This window comes from Nannobrachium achirus (genome assembly GCF_963921795.1).
Source record: "Nannobrachium achirus genome assembly, chromosome: 2".
Lineage (NCBI taxonomy): Eukaryota > Metazoa > Chordata > Actinopteri > Myctophiformes > Myctophidae > Nannobrachium > Nannobrachium achirus.
Genome location: NC_137811.1, coordinates 11,443,844 through 11,460,187, shown reverse-complemented (window position 1 = coordinate 11,460,187; position 16,344 = coordinate 11,443,844). Strand labels below are relative to the sequence as shown.

The 16,344-nt window shown below is 41.3% G+C and overlaps 2 protein-coding genes across 2 annotated transcripts in view; both read right to left on the bottom strand.

Annotated features, from left to right (window-relative positions):
• LOC308296455 (up-regulator of cell proliferation-like) overlaps positions 1-15,363 on the bottom strand; it is a gene marked incomplete at both ends in the record, with an annotated part of 40,140 nt that extends 24,777 nt beyond the window's left edge. The window contains one exon of the mRNA XM_080739742.1: positions 15,249-15,363. Coding sequence (XP_080595868.1) covers positions 15,249-15,363 — 115 coding nt within the window. The remainder of the gene's footprint in view (positions 1-15,248) is intronic.
• The window catches only part of fam171a1 (family with sequence similarity 171 member A1), a 293,547-nt gene that overhangs the window by 87,439 nt on the left and 189,764 nt on the right, over positions 1-16,344 (bottom strand). The window lies entirely within an intron of this gene.

Here is a 16,344-nt window from a genome sequence, read left to right as displayed (position 1 = left end):
GGGAAAGAAGCCTAATTTATACATCGCAGTACAAGGGTGTCGCACCTAAAATAGCAGACCTACAAGCTCACAATGCGTCGTGGATGCGACGCGCTGTGAGCTTGTAGGTCTGTTTTAAAACATTTTGGCTATAAAAATTGCATAATCCTGGATTAAATATAATATAATATAATATAATATAATATAATATAATATAATATAATATAATAATACAAACCAGGGAGGGACTTTATTGTTTTTCAGGTCAAGGACCCCTTAGCTCAGACAGAGATCAAGCAGGGACCCTCACTGTAGGCTAGGCATTATAGCCTACTGTATCACACAAATATTTGGCAGGCCCCCTGTAATAACCCTGGATTGGGGTCCCTGACTCCCAGTTGAAGACATATAGGCCTACTAATAATGACATAGGCCTTCTATATGATTAGTTATCAAACAATTCTACAATAGCCAGCAGCTTTGTGTTCTCCCAGAATACTATATGTTGGGTTGTTAGACAGAGCCTAGTACTACAGTGAAACAATAAATTGCCCTGAATTTAAATTTCATACATTTTTAGTCGCTATGTTTTGTACATTTTGGGATTTGGGCTTGAATCGTGGTGAATCGTGAATCGTATCGCATCGTATCGGGAACAGGGGTGGATCGTGATGTATCGTATCGGCAGGATTTCAATGTATCGCAATTATATCGTATATCGCTGGCAGTGTATCGAGGTGCGTATCGTATCGCCTCAGTGGTCGAGATTCGCATCCCTAGTGTGTACACATTTTTAAAGTCTATGGGTTGGTTCCCTTGACACATCACTGTGACATCACCTATGTAAAAGTCCATATATGGGTATTCCCCAGAATCCCTTTTATGCCCATATATGAAGATCCCTGATGTCATCGATATATATATATATATATATATACTGTATATATATATATATATATATATATATATATATATATATATATATATATGTATATATATGTATATATATATATATATATATATATATAGAGAGAGAGAGAGAGAGAGAGAGAGAGATGGAAAGAAGGAACTATTAAGCAAGTCGATTTGTATCACGTTTGAAGACGAGTTGCCAGACAGAATCTATATTGAATACTAGAGTTAGGCCATTCGAGGCAGCACCATTGAGGTGTTTCTGCTGCCAGTAACATGGGCATGTGGCGGCAGTGTGCAGAGTAGACAGAAAGTGTGGAAGGTGTGGAAAGGGACTAGAAGAATGTAACAATAAATGTGAAGAGATCAAATTCCGGTCAAATGCACCAATTTTGATGGAGCTCATTATGCAGGATCTGCACAGTGTCCAGAAACAATAAGGAAGTCAAGGTAAATAGGATCAGGAAAGAAAGGATAGTGACATATATGCGAAAGCTCTCAGGAGCCGGGAAGGAAAGGACGTGGTGGAAAAGCCAGAGGGAAGGGGGAATGGAGCTGAGCAGGTCATCTGTTTTGTAGCCTCGGGATCCAGGCATTTCAAAGAGAAAAGAACATTTTAATTGTATATAAAATATATGTAGCCTTTCAGATATCATATTTTACATCAGTATTGTTCATGTGAACTGGTTTGTTTAGGCTTATCCATTATAATTATAAAATCGCTATGATTTATCACTTGTTTTCCACCGCGGATCACTTCCTCATTTACTCAAAGCTCACTGCAGCAGGAGTCATGTCCCATGTCATTTCGAGACGCCGGAGGAGCCAGTGAGATCTGGCTCCGGGGGCATAGAATGTCCGCATTAGAAGTCGACGAAGTCGGACGCATAGAATGGACATTTTTGTGAAGGGGATATAGTGGGTGGGCAGTGCACTGTATATAATAGCATCAGAAGAAATGTACTGTAGGTGGAAAGTTCCACTCTAGTCAAGTTGGTGGCGGTAATGCACCTTGAATGGTTTGTCAACCGCCAATAAACCCAATAGAAGAAGGAGGAAAAGAAGAAGAAGAGGCCCTCATACTGTTTGCTTGCTTCAATCATGGTGATTTTTTTTTCTTTTTTCTTTTTAATTACATAAAATGAGAAACTTTCTCTCAAAATAATGGATCAGGAGAAAAATTAGAAATGTTCTCAAAATGATTTGCTGGTACATCAAAATAATGAGAATATATTTTTTTAAATACTAAATCATACACAAACGGCAGAGGAACTAAGGCACCAACCTGCTCAGAGCAGAGAGTTCAGTGTCCTGCCCGAGGACACTAGACAAAAGCCAGGAGGAGTGGAGGACTGCACCAGGAACCAGACGGCAACTCGACTTCCTGGGCACCGCAGTCCGCAGCGCTGACAAATACATTAGATTTTTTTCACCAACAAATTAATGAAATCAATGATGAACTTGAGTGAGCAAAAATTCAATCTACCATTTGTTGATGCAAATGTTGAATTTCAACAAGTGCAAAATGGCAAAAAATACCTTACCTTCTGTAGCTGAGAGGTGGAGTGTTGAGACTCAGGAGCCTTTAGGTTGTTTTCAAGTGGGGAGATGGGTAGGTATAGGCTTCTTATACAGTATTATCTGTGGGTGTGTTGCAGGTGGATTCTTTCTTGACCAATCAAATCATGAGCCTTAAAAACCACACCTCCCATCCAGCTCCCCTGGCAGTATGTCCAGTTTGCCCACACATCCTTTATTGTCTAATGGGATCGGCCTGTGCCCCACCGATGGCCTTTGTCCCATGGTTTACGAAAAGAGCATGATAAAGAATAGATGTTCCAAGAAACTATCAATGATTCAAGAATAACATAATAAAGATTATGTAATCCATAAAGTCACAATTATGTTGTTTCCCAGAAGCTATCAATGTTTTGTGTTTTACCACATGAACCCATAGCATAACTATTCTGGGCAAGTCATATTAAGTAAACCGTCATTCAGCAAAACAAAAAAATATTAAATGCTAATATACAAGCCCACACTTGTGTTGCAACACACTGTTAGCTTGTAGATCTACTATTTTCAGCAATGGCTATTGGTGTAGAGGGAAAGATAGATAGATAGATACCTTTATTATCCCCAGGGGGAAAATGTGTTGCCCAGAGGCAGCACAGCAGTATAAGGTTATTTACAAAGTTACAGAGAAGTATGAAAAAGATAAAAAGAAAAAACAAGAACAGAGTACAGAGTACAGTAAGTACAGTAAGAGCAAGGTACAACAGGAAAGGGAACGAATAATATATATATACATAAAGTGTCTTAAAGCACGACTATCAAAAAATAATACAGTGCCCAAATCAAAGTGACCATAACAGTCAATGCTAGTTAGTGCAACAAGTATCTCTACATCATGTCAAACACAAGCAGAAATACTAAAAGAAAACTACTAACACAACCTAATATATAGTTCCAGTAAGGAAAAAAAGGCTACCGTCGTCCTACGTTAGGAAGGTAGTCCTTGTCAATTGACCGTTGTGTGTCTCGTTGTACAGCTTGAGAGAAGCCGGTACAAAAGACTTTCCTAGTCTCTCGCATCTCCGCCCTGGGTAGACAAAGATGGGGGGGGGGGGGCAAAGTATAGACCCATGGGGGACACTGGTCAACAAAGTAGTGTTTAAGTGGTTAATTGTTAATCGACTTGGCTAAAAAGGACAATTTATTGAGTTTCTCTTAGTCAAAGTAAGTAAAAATAGTCCGTCAAAAGGTTTAAGAGAAGTTGTTTAGGTTTAAAAGGTTTAAACTAGTGCTGTCCGAGTTAACTAAATTAATCGCAATTAAGTCACCGTTATGTTAATCGCGATTAATTATTTTAATCGCAATTAATCGCATATTTACAAACATTGGCTAAAATATCGGCTATATTGGCTACAAGGTCCATCCCTGTTGATGTAACAAAAAATACAAAGTATAATTAAAGCATAAAGGTGGACACAACAGTAATCATTTAGCAGATCTTTATATCCATCAGCTGCAGTCTGTTTAATGCAATACCATTATGATTTATTCAGGTTTTTAATTGATTTTGAATAAAAGATTAACCTACTTTCGCATCCAGCAAATATTTCCACTCCCAAGTTAATAGGGCCACAAAAGACTTGAAAGATATCCCTCTAAGTTACATTGTGACCTGATAAAAGCTGATGACTTATTTGCGATTAATCGCGCGATTAACTACATAAATCATGCGATTAATCGCAATTAAAATATTTAATCGTTGGACACCACTAGTTTAAACCTAACCCTAACAGAAAATGGGGGCACGCCGGTAGCGCTGTTGAATTTGATTACCGTCGGGGATGCTGTGGGTGCTGCACTCTCTTCCGTGTCATCAGTGCCCATACCCTAGGTGTTGGCAAAAGGGCCTTTCTGTGTGGAGTTTGCATGTTCTCCCCGTCACATGTGTGTCCTAGGGTAGGTACACACTCACAAAAAACATGCAGTAATCTCCTTACTGTCTCCAGCTGATGGAGGGGAAAGGAACAGGTTGGAATAACGTGTTCCTTCCACATCCTACCGGGGTAACTCCCCCCTGTCAGGTGATAAGCAGCAGTCTGCTCACTCCCCATGCACTGAAGGAAGCATGAGCTCAGTTCAGGACTCTGGCCGAGGGAAAGTAGCATCCAGGATTGAAGCTTAGGCAATTGACACTGATTTACAAAATTGGAATAAGAAGAAAGAGAAAAAAAGAGAAAACACTTTAAAACTATCAATTCCAGCGGAGTTTGGGCTGTTTTGGGTGTGTTTGCTACTCGTAAAAATGCATGGAACCAAATGGACCCGTAAGGATCTTGTTTGTACCTTCTCAGAGTTAAATTGACACCACTAAATTGCCGCTGGAGGGATCCTATGTAAAAAAAATGTCTTATTTGTACCCTTGCGGAGTTAAATTAACACTAGTAAATTGCTGCTGGAAGGATTTTATGTGTACATTTTATTATTTTATCTGTTGTATATGTGAGCAAAGAAAATTACGCATGCTCATCACTTCACTGTTAGTCCTTCACAGTTAGTTGTAGTAGGGTGTGTGTGTGTGTGTGTGTGTGTGTGTGTGTGTGTGTGTGTGTGTGTGTGTGTGTGTGTGTGTGTGTGTGTGGGTTGCGTGTGTGTTGCATGCGTGCATGCGTTTTTGACGACTCTTAGTTTCTTTCCTCACTGCCGGTATAGCTGACACTAACAGTATCCATGTACAATAAAAGCATATCTTTATGTGACTTAATATGACTTTGTCATCTTGTGTCATCTTAATCACCTTTATCTCTATCATCTTTATTGCCAAATCAAAGGTTTAGAGCTGTAAAAAAATGCAACACATGAGAGGTACAGCTAAAGGTCAAGCACCAAAACAAGATCAAGAATGAGCTCTCTACCCATTAAGCCATGTTCATATAGAGGCCTGTAACCACAAATATTATTATCCTATAAGTAACTTATGTATGATGAACAGTTGAAATCATAATGATGTTAATTCAACTATTGTAATGACTAGGTTACATCCCCCTGTAACACAGAATTATGTACTCTCAACACTCAAATAATATGTACAATATAGTCAATCAACAGTAAATATGATAATTAATATGTACTGTACGTTCTGTCATCAGAAGCATTCAGTGAATGGTGTGTTCTTTTCGCCTATAAAAGTTGTGCTGATGTCATTGTCAAATGCAATCTGAATGTATTATGAATAAAATGTATATATTTTCTAAGTAAACAAAATATCAAGCTATGATCTTTTTGTGGTTGATATAAAAACAAATATCAGTGTGTGTGTGTGTGTGTGTGTGTGTGTGTGTGTGCATGCGTGCGTGCGTGCGTGCGTGCGCGCGTGTGTGTTTAAGCAAAATGAAAGTGCATGTTCCATATATACCATGAAAATCAAAAGCAAAACAAAAAAACGAACCCCAACTAAACTAACATCATGACATGTCAGAGCCTCTCATTGTCTATCTGATTTTTATTAAAAATGTCTCTGTGTATGGCAGGGTGGAGTTGGCGACTTCCATCTCATAAGTATTAGACACAAACATATGTTACAAAGGCTATCAGGTCAGCTTGAGCTCTAGACGGGTAGTTGAGAAATGCCAAACAAAGCGGTAATAGAGCTGGGCTCAATAAGCGTCCCAGTTAGTTATTTGAGAGTGACAAAAATCTCAGTCCAGAATCTAGCAATGTATTCAGCGATGTACGTGACCAGAACATATGTGCATGTGTTAGGTATCTAATGGCATTTTTCACAGGTGCCAATATGACAATGTTGTCATATATTCTTGAGAGCCTGGCTTTCGTCCAGTGGGTCCGATGGACAACTTTACACTGGAGTAGGCCATGTCTGGCACAAATCATACCTTTTCTCACCAGTGCTTGAACAAGAAATGTGTCTAAAGGGGTGTTTTCAGGTAAGGAAATGAGCATACCTATTACACACAAAGCTCCGGATTTGAAGGTATTCAAATGTTTGGGGAGGTCGAACAGATTTGAGAGTTCTTGAAAAGAGCAGAAAACGTTATCAATATATAAATCTTTAAATTGTTTGATTCCCTGATTGGCCCATATAGCGATATATCTGATAAGGAGGGAGGAAAAACATTGTTTTCAATCAGTAGAGCAAAGGTAGAGAAGGTCTGTAGGCCAAAATGCCATTTAAACTGAATCTTATCTACTCTGATAATGTAAATGTGTATTCAGGCCTTTAACCACTTAAACCCTCAATACTTGGAAACCTTGACCGTTTGGCTCTATACTTGGTCTGCTCTTTAACCCCCTCTACACATAAACCTCTTTGCCAAGGGATGCGAGGGTTGAAGCTTCTCACAAAAAGATGTTGGTGCCCCCCCTGTAGTAACACTGAGGATCCCGGACCCCCTGTTGAAAACCCCAACCTTAGCGTATACAAGAAATGCATTTTAGGTCGTTTTAATAGCTCCGATTTATATACATGTAGTGCTTTCTACATACCCATTGTCGCTTTACCTAAAGAAAAGGAAGGAACCAACTTTATTAAGAGAAAAACTATAGCAATGGCTTCATGAGGGCTATTATAAAGCCTGAGTATTATACAACATGTCTGTTTTAAAATCACACCCATAGTGAAGTGAGCGGTGCCTTTTATGAGTTCATTTCATTAAGTGTCCCACAAAGCATGGCCAATTAGCCAAGAGTAGGACACACACACACACACACACACACACACACACACACACACACACACACACACACACACACACACACACACACACACACACACACACACACACACACACACACACACACACACAGTATATACATTATATACAGACAAAGACAGATGGAAGGAAACAAATATTTTTGAGATTGTGAGAAATGTTTTGGGACATGTTTTTTTATCAATGTCCTAGCACTAAGGATTGATTGATGGCTGAATGGCCACAGCACATGGGAGCACTGTTTCCCAAACAATGGGTCGGGACCCATTTGTTGGTCACAGACCGATTTGTATGGGTCACGACTTTAGTAAAAATCCAATTTCCCATAAATTAGAATTTCTTTTTAAATAAAGTTGTGCGCCTGTAGATCTGCTATTTTCACTTGTTTGGGTCCAGGTCAAACAAGTAATCTCTCTTTTGGGTCTCCACCTGAAAAGTTTGGGAACCACTTCCCTAGACTAGAGCATAATACTGGTGTGTGGACTTTATTAATTGTCCTACTCCTACTGCATGAAGTTGTGAATCAGCTTTATTGTCACACCACAGGTTTACAGAAGTAAAGAAGAGGGTATTTTTAAGTTCCCATCGTTATTTTTATTGAAGGGGGGGAGGGGGGCCAAGGGATAAAAGGAGATCAAGCAATACTTTCATGCATCACTACAATCATAAAGCCTAGTTGCCCCCAGTTGCAGCAGCGTCTCCCTTGGGGATGCTAGAACACCGTCCAGGACAAGAACTCAATCTTCCACATCATTTGCCATTGTAAACTCAATTGGTTTGCGTCAAATTCCCTCAAAGTCCTCAGACTTCTGTTTGAGGTACATTCTTTCACTTGGAATACAAGCTAGATGGTGGGATCTTGTCCTTCCACCTACTGTAAGGGCTATACATTTATTGGCTTGGCTTCCATGTGCTAGCTGATCTGATTGAGTGAGAGGGGTTGTAGGCCTGTAGGGTTGGATCAGGCTTTGAAGATATGGAAGTGCCATGTCTTGATTTGGTTGCTTTGTAGGCCAACATCGGTGTTTTGTACTCAGTGAGGGCAGTAACTGGGAGCCAAAGGAGGGAGTGGAGGAGGGAGACGACATGGCCCTTTGCGTCTTTGGAGTTAGACTATGGGCGGATTCACACTGCAATCCGTTTGATTAGAACTGATTCTGAAACCGGTTGCTGGTTCACGCTGGCCAGCATTCACATTGGCAGACCTTCTGGCCTCCCTGGAGATCACTAGCACTATACAGCCCGGTCCTATAGGTGGCGGTATGCACATAGTGTCATCAACTATGCGACATTGCTGATGGTGGTTGCCAATAAATTCAGGCACGAAAGTTGGTGTAACAATTCAATGACGCGCGACAGCGCAGTGTGGAACATTGTTGCAGTGGTCTTGGGTCTCGCACCCCCCACACCTCGACAAGACAAACAAGCCTATTTGCATATCAATTGACCTGTGTCGCTGATCTACAAGCTCACACTGACCTTGCATCCGCGACGCGTTGTGAGCTTGTAGATCTGCTATTTTCCAGGCGCATAAACGTGCAGAATGATGAGCGAGACATGCAGCGCAGCGCACGTTATTATTTTAATTATTTAATAATCAACATGGCTGAAACGCTTGTGGCTTAATATTCACATTAATGGCACGTCAAGCAGGCACAGCAGTGCACAAGCAGTGCCAAGGAATCTATAACATCGAAACAAAAGTCAGGGATAAAGGAATACTTTTAGGCTATTTTCTATCAACAGCGGTAAGTCATTTTCGGTTTGTTTTCATGGTTTAACAGTTCATGGTTTAACTTGTAGGCTAGTGCTTTCTCTTTCTGCTTTTCTTTCCCGACGGGCGACAGCGCACACACATGCATGCACGCACGCACCAAGCCCCCCCCCCCTCCCGCTGTAAATCTGATCCCAGAGCAGCATAACCATCATCTCACAGTTACAGCCATACTTCATGTCGCTGCCTCGCGGATAATAACGGACCTGAATCTGATCCTAGGTCAGCCTAGATTACAGTCCCGTGTTCCGAATGTTTTAACGGAGCGCCGGTTCTGGCCGTCCCGTCTCACTTTCACCCCTGCCTCAGTGCGCTGGTGCGAGACAATAAATAACTGTTCGCCAATTGCTACTTCTCCCAATTGGAAGTACATGACACCAGTCCAGCGCACCACAGTAGTAGGCTAACTGGTGATATAAAACATATAAACGAATTTTAGAAGACAGTCCTACAAGCAAGCAATCTCTCTGTGAGATGAAGTCGCTGATCCCATGGCCATGTCGACAACTGTTACCCAGTGTTTATTTGTGCCGACGGCTGACTCGTCGACATTATATGAGGTCACGTTCAACATCAATACCGTTTTTGAGGCCGGTTGCTTCACACTGCGGCTCACCGGTCTTGAGGTCGCACAATGCAGTCTCGAGACTACCTCTTGAGGTGGTTTCGAGGCTATCCGTTTCTGAGGAAGACCGCACGCTTCACACTGTCAAAACCGGTTTAAACATCTGCCAAGTAGCCTCGAGACCGGTCTCGAGACCGCAGTGTGAATCCGCCCTATGTTGGCCTAGGGGTAAGGGATGTACCGCACACCCAGATAGGACAAGGAAGATCCCCAATCTCCATAACAACGTCCAGTCCCATAACAATGTACAGTCATGTCAACAATGAATGTCACAGGGCAGCATTTAAAGGACAACTTTGGTTTTTTACAACAAGGGTTCATATTTTAGATTGTAATTAGAGAAAAGAAAAAGTGAGTGTTAAAATGTTTTCATTTGCTTCGTTCTATTGTTTTATCGCGTTTATTGTGCTAAAATGTGGGGCATGCGTACGCATGGGGGCATGCGTACAAGTGGCTAAATACCGGTATGTCTTTTTAGACACAATAAGCCAGCAGTTTCTTTATTGCTATTTACAGTAACACTTCTAGCCCCTATAAGTCACATCCAACCATGAAAAGTTGCGTTGTATCTTGGGAATGAGCTTATTCTGGGTAAAATTACCTATTTAGCCACTTGTACGCATGCCCCCAACCACTGAAATAAGAATCTCTAAAACAATAGAAAGAAGTAAATGAAATAATTTTAACGCTCATCTTTTATATTCTTTAATTACAATCTAAAATATGAACCCTTGTTGTAAAAAACTAAAGTTGTCCTTTAACGTCAACAAGTGTCTGTCATGATTCTGTTAGTGTACATCTCAGACTCAGTGTGCAAGGCTGTGAAACAAGCAGTTGGGTATTCTGGGTAGCCTGATACACAGTGTGAAGCTGATCAGATCAAAGGTTCTCAAGCAAGCATGCAAGCACGCACGTATGTCTGAAGTAGTGGAATTCCTGGTCCTGTGTCTGAGGCTGAGCCTGCTTCCTCGGAAAGCGATTTATTATTGTACAAACCACCTAGCCTACTCAATTATTTGTTTGTTTTTGCGAAATGCTTTGACACTGTTACTATACGTTGCAAAATGATGATGCTGTTTGGCTATGCTGCAAAATAAGTAAATAAATCATACAGGCATATGCTCATGGTGTCTCGAAAACAAAGCACCTGTTTTGCACTTTTTTTGGTAGGCCTATATATTATGTTACATTTAGGTAAAAATAAACCATAGAAACCTGTTAAAACAAAAGGACGAAACCGTACAAAAGAAGCGCGTACGTGCATGAGGAACCTTGCACCCCCTGCTAGCGGAGGCTAAAATCGCCTATGCCTGCAGGGCAACCAGACTATAGTAGGCTACTTGTCTGACTTTATTCTTTCCATGCATGTCAGATAAACAAGCAGAGCGTGCAAGTACAGTAATCGGCTAGGTATGTACAGTATGCATATGTCCCACCGGCTGGGATTCTGGGAATGTATGTACTGTATGTTGGTGTCTCACCAGCATTCTTGGTGATGCCATTGGTGATGTCAGCAGAGTTTGGTATATATGAGCGTTCTTGGTAATGTCTTCATTAACATCCAATGAGACCAGAAGCGCAAACCTCATGGCACGCTCTGCTGGTATGTGAGGCGCAAGTTGTCACCTCGACAGAGTGCAGTTCTTATTTTGTATCTATTTTCCTAGCAGGGGTCATCACATGCTGGCTTGTGGTGGACATTTTTGCAATGGACAACAGACATACAAAATGAGTGGACAATAATAGGCTATTATCAGAAACACTTAAGAGATAGCACTGAATGACCATAACAGGTCTTTAACTAGAGTGTACATATGGAACACTTTAATTTGTTACACTCAAAGGGGGATTATATAAAACATAGTATCATAGTAAATCAGTGTCAGATTTTCTGAAGAAAATTTACATTAGTAATTGGATCTTATGATCAAAATAGTAACAACATTATAATGGTGTGTAAAACATAAAACATAAAATTTGCGACGATGGCCCCTGCTCCAGAGTGATGTTTCTGGTGCCACTAAAACATCAGCAATTCATTTTTCCCATAGAGAGAAAATAATATGAATACTTTAATTATATGATATACATTTAATACATAGGTCTACCCTTTGGTTAGCGGTTTATCATTTTCTTTTCTGTTTTTTTTCTTTCTCTCTTTTTTTCCTGCAGAATCAAAGGTTTTATGGTCATGATTCACTAGGATCCTGGATGGCTTCATTCTAGGCTTAAAATAATTGATATGAATATTTTTGTAAATCTCTTTGAAATCTCTTTTTCACCAGAAAACCATGCCCACTGCTCTCCCACTGATTCTGCCACCTCCTATAGCTATCTCCTCCTTCAGCCTATATTCTGTGGTACTCAGAGATGCCCAAGAGGCCTATATGCCATGCCCACATCCACCTCCTCTCTCAATACTGTGGCTGCATCAACAGCCACATTGCCCTCAACACATGAGCTGTAGGGTTGCCAACCGTCCCTGGAAATAAGTAATCATGTTTGGAAACTAAAATATGTGTCCCTCATTGAACGGTTAAGGGTACAAACTTTGTTACTTACTTTTGAGGAATCAATCAACGACACACATTTTACAAAAAATAAATACTGTACAATTATCCTTTTTTTCTGGGGACACTATATTAAAAACTCACTCTACTTCCAGGTCTGGCTGCAGAACACATTACGTATTTTTCTTTTTCTTTTTTTAATCTTCGCTGAGAATACAAATAGAACATAGTAATTAAAGGGGAATTTCATTTTTAAGGGGATGGCAGCAAAACATTTTATTTCACCAAATCCAGGTGGAGTGTTGAGCCTTTAGGTTCTGCTCAAGTGGGGAGATTTGGGTTGGATTAGGTTTCATATACAGTATATCACTATCAGTGGGCGTGTTCTGTGTTGCAGGTGGGTGACCAACCAAATGATGAGCTTTAATTTCACAAGGTAGAGCTGGGAGAAACAACTGCAAAGGCACAGTCACCTTTCATTTGGGACCAGAAGGCCCTTTCCTGAGGACCTGAGAGATCTCTCATTTGATCATTCAGAGACATAGAGTGGAGCAGTGCTAGCATAGTGCAAGACAAGTCAAAGTAGTAGTAGTAGTGAACACAAGCATACCACACTGAAGTGCTTGTTTCCAGTGCCTCTTCTTTGAGGTATATACCGTAGCTATAGATCAGTGGTAGGCAACAGGCGGCCCGTGGACCAGAAATGTCAAGAACTGGCCCGCCACCGATAATACCTACTGTATGGTTGGCCATAGTTAGAATGGGTAGAAAAGCTGCCTGGAAACCACGTCCCAGGTTCTATTCCTGGCCCTTGCTACCTGTATGTGTCCCTGACCAAGGCATTTAGCTCTGCTCCACCTGAGTGCTCAATATGACCACCTGAAGCCAAACCTGATTTCCCCCTTGGGATTAATAACATACATTATTACTACAACTACCCTGGCAAATTATTTGGTTAAATAAATTATTATTATATCTGACCACTACCCATAGGCTATAATGTCCATATATGGAGATAATCTATCCTCACCTGATGCCCTCCCATGCTTGTATCTATGTTGAGAATGAATGACATGAATGTTTTAAAACATTAAATAATATTTTAGCAAGTGTGCAGTGCAGTCTAATCATTAACTGATGATTAGATGTTTCTTTTCCAAGCAGCCATATAAAAACTTAAAGTAAAAGTACACTGTGTCCATATCTACGAGACCTTGATCAGTGCCTATTTATCTCTGTTGTAAAAGTATGACAGCCTGTAAATGTTTTATTGGGCACCTATTGGCTAATGGTCTAGCCTGACAGTGCATTGCGGTTTAGAGTCTTTACTGCATGTCTCTCCCCATCTTTCTCTCCCTTTTTCCAGTCCATCTTCACTAATACACACTAAGCCCAAGCCCCAAAAAGATATATAATTTATTGAACTAAATGCTCCATCAACCCATAGCCTGCTTCAATCTTTTTTGTATTGACTCCGCAATTACTGCCATGGGTGAAAACTGCTCCCTCAATGCTGTGGTGATCTTTTCACATTTTAACGCCACAGCACTCACATTACTCCTTTTAGGCCACAGCGCACTAAAGCAATTTCATAATTTCTGCCTCAGAAAGATGATCACACAATGCCCCTCCCCCCTTTTCCCTACTCTGTACTAGAGCGTAGCACAGGTCTTCCAGGACCCGATAACCCGAGACCCGAACCGAGACCCGAGCCGTTTCGGGTCTAAAATATTCACTTGTCCCTCGGGTCAGGGTAGGGTAGGGTCTAATTGCCTCGGGTCCGTTCGGGGCTGTCCAAAATGCATTTACCCACAAGGAGAGGACCCGAGATTTAAAAATATACTGTGTATATACCCTTAAACTTTAAAATATATATTGTTTTTAATGAGACATGCATTGTAATTACGCTCCCAAATCCATATTATCGTCTCGCTTATTGAATGAGGGGTTTTTTTTTTTGCGAGTTGAAACGCAAACAGAGGCCACGTGGAATATGCAGCAGTTTGGAACGTCATTTAGCCTATATAGAGCATGTTTCTGGACATCATCTGCAGAGGATGGGCAAAGTCTGCGAAAATCTGTCTATCTGAAACACAAAAGCATCGACGCATCCGAGCCAGCTGAGTCCCGTCTCTGTCTGTGATTACTCTAGCTCCTTTCGGAACCACTAGCTCCGCGGCTATGCCGCTCCGAGATGTGGAGCGGCATAGCCGCAGAGCTAGTGGTTCCGAAAGGAGCTATGATGGAGCAGCCGAGAGCGCAGGAGAAGGAAAGTTTTGTGATGCGAGCTGTGGTGTCGTGGACACTAACTGGACAGTAACACTCTCACTGGACAGGTTGGTGTTTGTTGTGGATATCACTGTGATTGTTCAGCTGAGGACTGAGCTGAAAATCGAACTGTTCTCAGTGTTCTGCATGACGCATGGCGCACGCAAAACTCCGCAATAATAGACCATATTCACACCGCCCATCTTGGATCACATGACTTCCTGGGATAGCAGCCTGCATTACAAACCATTGTGAACAATGGAGTGATGGTCCCAAAATATGAGTTCTGTTAAACCAATTTCTTTTGACCAAAAGGATTAAATAGAAGGGTATATCCACAATATTCATGTTAGTTAGGTTGCAGTGTTACTCTGTACAAAGACTAAAATATCTGTGCAGACTAGTGCAGACTAGTGCTTACTCTGCCATCATATAGTTAATATTACTGTATCGTGATTTTTGCATATTAATCAGGAACAATCTAACAAGAAATAATTAATATGATGGTGGAGCAAGCACTGCACAGATAGCAAGTCTTTGTACACAAGTTTGCAACCTAACTTACCTTGAATATCGTTACCATGGAAGTAATCAATCATGTTACTGTAGCCCTTCTATTTAATCATTTTGGGGATGTTGAAGTTATCATCTGCCCATTTGTCAATTTGGTCAAAAGAAATTGGTTGAACAGAACTCATATTTTGGGACCATTGCTCCATTGTTCACAATGGTTTGTAATGCAGGCTGCTATCCCAGGAAGTTGTGTGATCCAAGATGGCCGTGGTGTGAATATGGTCTATAGCTCTCACCTCTCGGTCCTTGGAGCGGCTAATGCTGCGCTAGTGTCTAGGCTATTTGTCTCAAAAGTAATGGCAAAAAATAAGCATTATATATAGCATCGGACCCAGTTCGGGCCAAAGACTTGAGACGGGTCTGACTGCAGTACGCAGAAACCCAGGGGGTTGGCCGGTGGTGGGCGGACTTTGGCTCATAGGGGCTGGATTCAAACACGGGAGGCGGATTCAGACTGTTCATACTATCCAATAGAATCATGGCAGTAATGTCACGTGCACGCTGCTCTGTTCCAAAGGTGGGCTTTGAATTCCTCTTCAAACCTTTATTGAACACGGAAACTAACATTCCCAAAAAATAAAACATTTCTTAATAATGAAAAGTAACTTTTAATAATAAATAATTGCATTCATTCTTATTGCTCTTCAAACCATTATTCAACACTAGAAATTAACGTGCCGCCGACCACGGGGTGACTGCAGCGGAGGTCCGTGAGAGGTGCCGTGGGACCCCGGTGGAGGGTCACCAGCGACAGACCCCCACACGGTGGCCGTGAGTCGGCCGCCCTGCGGGGGTCTCTCGCCGCCGACCACGGGATGACCGCAGCGGAGGTCCGTGAGGGGTGCCGTGGGACCCCGGTGACGGTCAGCGGCCCCGTGGTCAGTTATATCTGCATTCATAAAGTATTCATAAACTCTAATTCGGTTCAGTTGACAGTCAAAAGTGACTAATGATAACACTTTTCCCAGTGAGGTTTGAAAGAGGTCTCTGAACTAGGTTTGGTTTGGTTAATTGGTTTAGTCTAGTAATACCCTAGTTAGGCTATGTAAAAGGTTTGTACTATAGCCAGGATGGCCAGGACCATAGACTTATAGAGAAAATAATATGAATAATTTTATTATATCATATACATTTAATACATAGGTCTACCCTTTGGTTAGCGGTTTTCCAGCCATCTCCTCCTTTATTAGCCTATATTCTGTGGTACTCAGAGATGCCCAAAGGGCCTATGCCATGCCCAGATCCACCAATTCTCTCCTCAAGACTGTGCCTGCATCATGGCCACATTGCCCTCCACACATGAGCTGTAGGGTTGCCAACCGTCCCTGGAAATAAGTAATCATATTTGGAAACTAAAATATGTGTCCCTCATTGAACTGATAAGGGATTGTACTTTGTTACTTACTTTTGAGGAATCAATCAACGACTAACTAACTAAAATAATAGTAACATAATACAACA